The sequence below is a fragment of the Saccostrea cucullata genome, unplaced genomic scaffold (genome assembly GCF_032062105.1).
Source record: "Saccostrea cucullata isolate Sc308-1 unplaced genomic scaffold, CSIRO_AGI_Scuc_v1 ctg15241, whole genome shotgun sequence".
In the NCBI taxonomy this organism is placed as follows: Eukaryota; Metazoa; Mollusca; class Bivalvia; order Ostreida; family Ostreidae; genus Saccostrea; species Saccostrea cuccullata.
The window spans coordinates 376-11,432 of NW_026918586.1; the positions used below are offsets into that span (position 1 = coordinate 376).

The 11,057-nt window shown below is 36.2% G+C and overlaps 1 protein-coding gene across 1 annotated transcript; it reads left to right on the top strand.

The window, feature by feature from the left end:
• Positions 1–301: 301 nt before the first annotated feature.
• Positions 302–1,984, top strand: LOC134268273 (nipped-B-like protein B). Its single transcript, XM_062750463.1, has one exon. The coding sequence runs from the start codon at positions 302–304 to the stop codon at positions 1,982–1,984; it is 1,683 nt and encodes a 560-aa protein (XP_062606447.1).
• Positions 1,985–11,057: the final 9,073 nt, after the last annotated feature.

The window sequence follows — 11,057 nt, forward strand, 5'->3', positions numbered from 1 at the left end:
ACTAAACACTACAAAGCATGGAAGCATGAAAAGGCCCATATGAAAAAATACCAGAAAATGAAACCGGAGGTTAATATCTTTCGGTTAGATTATTGTATATTTTTTGCATATATTTTGTATATGTAATAATTTCTCAACTAACACTCAAATTTGATTTCAACAATAAATAAAAGAAATTACCTTTAATACAAATCAAACTCATAAAATATGGATTATAAAATAAAAAGCGTTAGTACTATGTATTCCTAACAATATCTCAAGGCTATTTAAATCATTTCAGGCTATTGAATTCACCAACAACATGATTGAAAGAGATACTAGAAAAGATTCTGGTGATAAATTAACCAATATTACAGAAATCTCCAAATGTGATACCAAAATTTTAGGAGAGAAGAAGAATGAAGATTCTTCAGGAGTGGGGGCAATTACAATTGATAAAATAGTGTTGGCAGCCAAAGACACTGCTTGCGATGAGGAATTGTCAGAGAAGTCACCAGTTCATGATGCTATGTCAAAGGAAGATATGTCAACAGAGAAGACAACAGTAAATGATGAGGATAAGTCAGCAGAGAAGACGGTAGTAGGTGATGAGGATAAGTCAGAAGAGAAGACAGCAGTACGTGATGAGGACATGATGTCAGCAGAGAACACAACAGTACATAATGAGGATATTTCAGCAGAGAAGACAGCAGTACGTGATGAGGACATGATGTCAGCAGAGAAGACAGCAGTAGGTGATGAGGACATGTCAATAGAGAAGACAGCAGTACGTGATGAGAACATGTCAACAGAGAATACAGCAGTAGGTGATGAGAACATGTCAACAGAGAAGACAGCAGTACGTGATGAGGACATGTCAACAGAGAAGACAGCAGTACGTGATGAGGATAAGTCAACAGAGAAGACAGCAGTAGGTGATGAGGATAAGTCAGCAGAGAAGACAGCAGTACATGATGAGGATAAGTCAGCAGAGAAGACAGCAGTACGTGATGAGGATAAGTCAGCAGAGAAGACAGCAGTACGTGATGAGGACATGTCAATAGAGAAGACAGCAGTACATGATGAGGACATTTCAATAGAGAAGACAGCAGTACATGATGAGGACATTTCAATAGAGAAGACAGCAGTAGGTGATGAGGATAAGACAGCAGCAGGTGATGCAGATATGTCAGCAGAGAACACACCAGTACATGATGAGGACAAGTCAGCAGAGAACACACCAGTATATGATGAGGACATGTCAATAGAGAAGACAGCAGTACGTGATGAGGACATGTCAGCTGAGAATACAGCAGTACGTGATGAGGATATGTCAATAGAGAAGACAGCAGTACGTGATGAGGACATGTCAATAGAGAAGACAGCAGTACATGATGAGGACATGTCAATAGAGAAGACAGCAGTACGTGATGAGGACATGTCAAAAGAGAAGACAGCAGTACATGATGAGGACATGTCAATAGAGAAGACAGCAGTACGTGATGAGGACATGTCAGCTGAGAATACAGCAGTACGTGATGAGGACATGTCAGCTGAGAATACAGCAGTACGTGATGAGGATATGTCAATAGAGAAGACAGCAGTACGTGATGAGGACATGTCAACAGAGAAGACAGCAGTAGGTGATGAGGATAAGTCAGCAGAGAAGACAGCAGTAGGTGATGAGGATAAGTCAGCAGAGAAGACAGCAGTAGGTGATGAGGATAAGTCAGCAGAGAAGACAGCAGTACGTGATGAGGATAAGTCAGCAGAGAAGACAGCAGTACGTGATGAGGATATGTCAATAGAGAAGACAGCAGTACATGATGAGGACATTTCAATAGAGAAGACAGCAGTACATGATGAGGACATTTCAATAGAGAAGACAGCAGTCAGTGATGAGGATAAGACAGCAGCAGGTGATGCAGATATGTCAGCAGAGAACACACCAGTACATGAGAGAACACAGAGAACACACCAGTATATGATGAGGACATGTCAATAGAGAAGACAGCAGTACGTGATGAGGATATGTCAGCAGAGAATACAATAGAGAAGACAGCAGTACGTGATGAGGACATGTCAATAGAGAAGACAGCAGTACATGATGAGGACATGTCAATAGAGAAGACAGCAGTACATGATGAGGACATTTCAATAGAGAAGACAGCAGTACATGATGATGACATGTCAATAGAGAAGACAGCAGTACGTGATGAGGACATGTCAATAGAGAAGACAGCAGTACGTGATGAGGACATGTCAGCTGAGAATACAGCAGTACGTGATGAGGATATGTCAATAGAGAAGACAGCAGTACGTGATGAGGACCTGTCAATAGACCATACAGCAGTAGGTGATGAGGACATGTCAATAGAGAAGACAGCAGTACGTGATGAGGACATGTCAACAGAGAAGACAGCAGTACGTGATGAGAATAAGTCAGCAGAGAAGACAGCAGTAGGTGATGAGGATAAGTCAGCAGAGAAGAAAGCAGTACATGGTGAGGACATGTCAGCAGATAAGACAGCAGTACGTGATGAGGATATGTCAACAGAGAAGTCAACTGTATGGAATGAATTGACAAGAGAAATGTCAAGTGCGTGTGATCAGAGATTTTTCAAAGAAAAGACAACTGCATTTGATGAAGTTTTGTCTAAGGAGATGTCATCAGTGTGTGTTATTGAGTCATTTGAAAAGACACTGATATTCAATGAAGAATTATCAGAAAAGAAGTTGACTGCATGTGATGAGATATCAGGATATATGTCAACTCCATTTGATAAGGAATTTTCCAAAGAAAATGCAACTAAATTTGAGGAACAGTTGTCAATGATGTTACCGCCATATGGGGAAAAAATGTCAGGAGAGAAGGAAACTGCATGTTATGAAGAGTTGCTGACAAAGAAGGCAGGTGTACATGATGAAAAATTGTCGCAAGAGTTGTCAACATCATGTGATGAGGACTTGTCAGAAGAGAATTCAATTGTAGGTGATGAAAAATTATCAGGAGGAAAGGCAATTGTATTTGATGAAGATTTGTCTGCAGAAACATTAACAGATTGTGATGAGAATTTGCTAGAGGAGAAAGTACCATGTAATTTAGATTTGTCAGGAGAGAGATCCTGTGTGTGTGATGAAAATGTTGTTGTACCAGTCAGCCAAAAACAAGAATTATCTAAGGATCAGGAAAAACATTGAAGGTAACATAAAATTGAAATACACGCGTATAAGTGTTCAAACATTCTCATTCAATTAATATTGACCCATTTATATCTTTCAAAGGATATTAGTAATAAGAATAAGATTGTTAATTATAACTACTTCTCTATTTATATTTGCAGCCTTTGATTGAGGATGATTACATCAAACATGATGATGATGATGATGATGATGATGGTTGGTTTGGTCCACGGAAACTGTTCTTTTTCCATATAGATTATTTTAAGGTATAATTAACCGTAGTTTAAATTTCTTTTTGATTTGGTTTTCTAATTTATATATAATCTATTCCTAGCCCCTATAGCTTTCTTTTTTTTTTTTTAAATATAATATATATTGATTGATTGTATACTGTTTAACATCCCTCTCCAGAATATTTCACTGATATGGAGACGTCACCATTGCCGGTGAAGGGCTGCAAATTTAGGCCTATGCTCGGCACTTAAGGCCTTTGAGCAGGGAGGGATCTTTATCGTGCCACACCTGCTGTGACAAGGGGCCTCGGTTTATACGGTCTAATCCAAAGGACCGCCCCATTTAGTAGCCTTTTACGACAAGCAGGGGGGTACTGAGAATCTATTCTAACCCGGATCCCCTCGGGGCAATATAATATATATAATATATAAATGTGTATACATTGTACTTTAATTTTAAGGCCTCTCCCTAATTTAATAAATCTTATATTTATAACAATTACATGTATATTATTTTCTGTACTTTGTCTGTAGAAATTGAATGATATCAACCTCAAAAAAATTATTATGTTTTTAACTTATCCTACCCTGAAAACAAACCTACCCTGAAAACAAAAATATTTTAGCTATTATCTATACGTATGTACATTATGATATTGAACGTTTTAATGAATAATTATTATGTTAATTAATTAATTTTTTTTTTAATTTGATGTAGGCTGCTGGAAAAGATTTCTGCTAACAAGAAAGAAAAGAAAGACATTTTTTTAGATATAAAAACCCTTGTTTCTAAGGAAAAAATAAAGATTTTTTAGGTCAAAATTCTTTCTGCTTGATTGTATGGTTGAAGTCAATTATTATGCTTACAGAGGTCAAAATTCAGGTTTACACTTTTTCTTGGCATGGCGGGTGTGACCGGTCGGTAGGGGATGCTCACTTTTCCATGGCACTTGATCCCATCTCTGATGTTTCAGAGGTCTGTGTTTGCTCTGTTCCTATGCTGTTGTTAGATGGACTTTTGAGCTTGAATACTGTTCATTATCTTGATATATTTCACTTATTACACAAGCATAATATTCTAGCCGTGAGGCCATCTTTAAAAAAATGTTTGATTGCCTTCTCTCAACTCAGGGTAAATTATTGGGTTGGTAGGTAGGAGGAAAAATCTTTTTTTTCCCAGAAAATTTCAACATATTTGATAAAAGGGTAAGAGAATAAAAAAAATTAATAATATCCTGTCCTGGTATGTAAAAAAAGTACCATATTTAGTCGGTTGGGAGAGGGCAACCATTTTTTAAAGACGGCCCGACATATGATAAAATGTAAAGAGAATATGCATGTGTCGATCTTTTTTTCTCGTCTATGAAAGTCTTCTAAATAAGCATTGGCTCTTGTGCCCATATATTAAACTTAGATTATAAATACAGTATATACTCGCCTATAAGTTGGTCCATCTATAAGTCGGTTGTATTTTTAAGCTTAAGAAAGACTCGAACCTTCTATAATACCAATCTTTTTATATCTCATGCATAAGTCTGGCATAGAGTTTAACTCCCAAGAAGCCGACTTATAGGCAAGTATATACGGTAAATAATTGTCACTTGTATTCTAAACAAGAGGCCCAAGGGCCTTGAACCGCTCTTCTGATAAATTGTACAATCTATCACTTCTATTAGAAGCCTCCAATTCTATTAGTATCATAAGACCCAAAATGCATCAACTTACAAAGTTTGATAATATTTAGCCAGTTAAGACTGAAGATATTATAATATAATTATAAAATACCATAAGAAGGTCACAGTGACCTACCTTTTAATTGAAATTTTCTGAGGACTCAATATACATTAATTGACAAAGACTGATGATTCTAATTAAATAAGGACCTGAGATATTCAAAAGTAGGTCACCATGACCTACTTTTTGGTCAACATTCTCTGAAAACCCAAGATGCATCATCTGACAAAGTTTGATGATTCTAAGCCAATTAGTACCAGAGATAATTAAATATAGCCATCAAATGTCAAAAGTTAGGTCACAGTAACCTACTTTATGGTCGACGTTATTAAAAACCCATAATGCCTAAACTGACAAAATTTGATGATTCTAAGTCAATAAGCACCTGAGATATTTAAAATTAGGTCACCGTGACCTACTTCTTGTTGGACATTCAATGAAACCCTAAGATGCCTCAAATGACAAAGTTTGATAATTCCGAGCCAATAAGTACCAGATATAATTAAATATAGCCATAAAATGTCAAAAGTAGGTCACAGTGACCTACTTTTTGGTCGACGTTCTCTGAAAACCCAAGGTGCCTAAACTGACAAAGTTTGATGATTTTAAACTAATACGTGCCTGAGATTTTCAAAAGTAGGTCACCGTGACCTACTTTTTGGTCGACATTCTCCGAAAACCCAAGATGCCTCAACTGACAAAGTTTGATGATTCTTAGCCAATAAGTGCCTGAGATACTTAAACATAGCCATGAAAATGTCAAAAGTAGGTCACTGTGACCTATTCTTTGGTTGAAAACCCAAGATGCATCAACTGACAAAGTTTGATGATTTTAGGTCAATAAGTACTACTTAATTATAGTCACAAAATGTCAAAAGTAGGTCACCATGACCTACTTTTTGGTCGTCACTCTCTGAAAACCCAAGATGCATCAACTCACAAAGTTTGATGATTGTAAGCCAATAAGTACCGGAGATACTTCAATAAAGCCATAAAATGTCAAAAGTAGGTCACCATGACCTATTTTTTGGTTGTCACTCTCCGAAAACCAAATATGCATTGACTCACAAAGTTTGATGATTCTAAGTCAATAAATACCAAAGATATGTAAATATAGCCATAAAATGTCGAAAGTAGGTCATCATGACCTACATTTTGGTTGACATTTTTTACAGACCCAAGATACATCTACTGACCAAGTTTGATGATCGTAGGTCTGAAGGTAATCAAAATATGCGTTTTAAACAATTTGAAAACAAATTTCGGCAAAATTCAAAAAGTAGGTCAGTGACCTACTATTTCATAAATATATTTAAGGTCCCAAGATGCATCAATGTACAAGATTTGATGATTCTAAACCTCCCAGTGTCTGAAATAATGGGATTTCATGTTTTTAAAAGGATAAGTCATAAAGTTTAAAAAGTAGGTCATGGTGACCTACTTTTAAGTTGACATTGTTTGAGGACCAAGATGCATCAACTGACAAAGTTTGATGATCATAGGCCTTAAAGTGTTCAAAATATGCCTTCAAATCATTTTAAAAACAAATCCCCACAAAATTTAAAAAGTAGGTCACCGTGACCTACTTTTGAGTTAACATGAAGTGAAGTTGTAAGATGCATCAACTTACAAGATTTGATGATCCTAGTCCTTATAGTAAGCAAAATATACACGTTTTTATTAATTGTAAATTTAGGTCAACTTTGAAGTGACCTTGAGACCACGCCCTTTGCCCCAGGGTAATTCCCCGTGCAAATTTTAATTTTCGACATATCCTCATCCTTGTATGTAAGTTTGGTGAAAATCTGCTTGGTGGTTATGGAGAAGAAGATTTTTTAGCAACCAGTACTTTTGGTTTTGTTTTTCTGATTATCTCCCCTTGTTTAAGGGTCCCAACCCTTTTTTTAGTATAAATGGTAGCCCTTGGGCCAAGGATACCCTGTGACAAATTTGGTACTGATTGGCCAAGGGGTTCTTGAGTTATGGCCAATATTCTAAAAAGTTTACGCACACCGCACAAATGGCCATAGCATTAGCTCTTTGAGCCTTTGGCTCAGAAGAGCTAACAAAAGAAATTGCACTTGCAAAGATATTCTCATGACAAGGCGGATTTGTTCTCATCAAATAATCTGTGCCCTAAATTGTGCAATTGGTCAGTGAATGACTGTAATGCTGTCATTTTATATACAAGGTCAATGACATTTATTTACAAGGTCAATGATAAAATTTACCTAAAATTAACCCCCCAAAAATCCTTAATACTATGTGGTCCATTGAAATATTACATGAGGACAAGTAATTATAATTAATAAAATATGCCAAGTTTAAACCCATTCAACATCCACTGAAGACAGATTTGTGGTTCCTTAATACTAAAATCAGGCCCAGAGACCATAAACTGAGAATAGACTTAAGTCAAATTTTTATTTTTAATATCTTGAGTTTCCCTTATCAATTTTGCTTAAAATTTCGCAATTTTGAATAACATTCAAATTCAAAGATATTTAGAAAATTTTGTTTCATTATCCAAATTATTTCAAAAGTTATACTGGATTGAACTTTTGACTTAATTTTGTGCTCAGTTTATGGTCTTGGTGCCATATATCTTCTGGAGGGAAAAAGTGAAACATTAAGTTTCTGATATTTTAATGCAAGTTCCAAGAAAACAATTTATATATAGTTATCTACATATGATCACAGACCAACAGCTTATTATCAACCAAATAAAAGACAAAAGATAACAAATAGCACACAATACCAACAGACATGACACAAAAGTACTACACATAGCTATTACGCATACCAAATAATAGATTGTATTGCTAATAATAAAACTATCTCAACTTCAGTTTGATATATTGACAAATATTTGAAGATCTTTACAAATTTTCTAATTTCATCAATCAAGAACTTCCATAGTGACACAAATAGTATAAAACAAGAGGCACATGGTCCACATCACTCACCTGAGCAATGTGGATAGAAAATAAGCAGAAATCAGTTTATTATTGAAAAGTTTAAACCCAATAATTGTCCTTACCAATCCTTTAAAGGGAGAGGGTGTGATTTGAACAAACTTGAATCTTCACTAAGGATGCTTGCATATTTCTTTGACAACCTGTGGCTTTTATGATTGCCCTAAACTTAAATTGTGATCCCACCATATACCCCCAGGGGTCATGACTTGAACAAAATTAAATCTACACCACCTGAGAATGCTCCCATATGAACAGGACTTATCATGGCTTTGCTATTCTTGAAAAGAAGAATTTCAAAGATTTTTTCTACATGTTTCTACGTAAAACTTTTGATGTTGTGGCCCTGCCCTACCCCTAGGGGTCATGATTTGAACAAAATTGAATGTCCACTACAGTGTACCTGAGGATGCTTTCATGATAATATGATCAATCATTGCTTTGTTATTCTTGAGAAGATTTTTAAAGAATTTTCCTATACATTTGTATGTAAAACTTTGATCGGCCATTGTGGCCCTGCCCTACCCCCGAGGGTCATGATTTGGACAAACTTGAATCTACACTATCTGAGAATGATTCCTTATAAGTTTCATCTTTCCTGGCCCAGTGGTTCTTGAGAAGATTTTTAAAACATACCTTCAAATTTTCACTATTTCTGAATTATCTCCCCTTGAATATAGGCGTGGCCCTTCATTTGAACAAACTTGAATCCCCTTCACCTAAGGATACTTTGTGCTAAGTTTGGTTGAAATTGGCCCAGTGGTTCTTGAGAAGAAGTCGAAAATGTGAAAAATTTACAACGACAATGACGACGACAGACAACAGACAAATTTTGATCAGAAGAGCTCACTTGAGTCTTCAGCTCAGGTGAGCTAAAAAGGACATATGACCAAAATATTTCTACTTTGAAATATGTTGGTACAGAATGCAAGATACTGATGTTATACTTTAATTTTTTCCTATAGAAGAAATACTAGTCACAACAAATATAAAGGTATACCTAGACAAGAAGCCCATGGGCCTTAGTCAGGTCATCTGCCCATGGGCCTTAGTCAGGTCATCTGAGCATCATGCAACAACTTTACAACGATTGACTTTGGTTCATGTTTTAAACTAGACGCCAATGGCATTCACAATTTCGAAAGAGGCACCATTGCTAATCATAAGTATACACTTAGCATGTTTAGTTTGGTTACTTAATACCCATGGACAGAGTAGCTAGGAGAGCAAAAAAAAATGCATTTCCACTAATCAGTAAGATTCAGCAATAATTAGTATAGTGCAACTACCATACATGAACCCCTGACCCTTGGTCCACTCATTTCACAAGTGTGGAAAAAAACCCTTGCTTATCAAAAATATTTGATTAATACAAAGGAGAAGATTTCAATCAATTAATTCATTTTCAGTATATAAGTAGCGTCCCCCCCTCTATGGTACCCCTGACCCTGGGGCCATGAAATTCACAACTCAGGAAGAATGGCCCTTGCTCATCATAGCTATATAGGTAGTTCATCTGCTTAATACCCAGGAGCATAGAAGATTTTCGAACAATTTCTGCATTTTCTCTATTATATAACCAATAAAGCCCCCCCCCCCCCTAGCAACAGAACCCCTGACCCTGGGGCCATAAAATTCACAAAGGCATTCTTCCTCATCATGACTATGTACTTAGTGAGTTTATTTAATACCCAGGAACGGAGAAGAAGACTTTTAAAAGAAATAATGTATTTTCACTATATAATCAATAGAGCCCTACCCTAAAACCAGAAACCCTGATCCTCACAGCGGCCATAAAAATTCACAATTTTGGAAAAGGCATTCTTGCTCATCTTTACTATATACTTAGTTAGTTTATTTAGTACTCAGGAGAAGAGAAGATTTTCAAACAATTTATGTACTTTCACTATATAATAAATAGAGCCCCACCCTAACACCAGAACCCCTGACCCTGGGGCCATAAAATTTACAATTTTGGAAGAAGCATTCTTGCTGACATTATAACTTTATACTATAGTTTATTCGTTGAATACCCAGCAGCAGAGAAGAAGATTTTCAATCAAAGTCTGCATTTCTCTATATAATAAATAGAGCCCCGCCCTAACATGAGAACCCCTGACCCTGGGGCCATAAAATTCACAAAGGTTTTCTTCCTCATCATGACTATGTACTTAGAGAGTTTATTTAATAACCAGGAACAGAGAAAAAGATTTTTAAAGAAATAATGCATTTTCACTATATAATCAATAGAGCACCGCCCTTAGAGCACTACAACCCCTGACCCTGGGGCCATGAATTTCAAAATTTTGGTAGAGGACTCAATGGTCATTACATTCATGCTAACAGTTTGACTGCTTGATGTCCAGGAGTAAAGAAGAAGATTTTTAAAGACTGCACTAATTTTAGTGGTTTTGGCCCCACCTCTTAGGCCCCAGGGGGGCAGGGACCATGAAATTCAAAATTTTTGTTCCCCTTCCCCCATAGATGCTTTGTGTAAATTTTGGTGGAAATTGGTTAAGTGGTTGCAGAGAAGAAACTGAAAATGTTTAAATGTTAACACACGACACACGACGATGGACGAAAACAGATAGCAATAGGTCACCTGAGTTTACTCAGGTGACCTAAAAAGTGATTGCTTCCTACTTGGTCTTACTGATGGAATGAGCTAGAATAATCTACTTATATCGTCTCGAAAATAAATAGACTTCATATTTTCAAACCCAGCTTGTACCGAATGCTCTTCAAACGCTTTTTCTCTTGTTTTGTTGTACAATATATATTTACAGTACCCAGTATATTTATGAGTGAACAAACCAATAGACTGAACTGAACCTACATGTTTACCCCATATACAGGACTCATTAAATATTTGTAGTAAATAACAATTCAGACTAAAATAAAATTAGTAGAGATTATTTGAAGTATAAATTCACAAAATAAAGGAATGTTATTG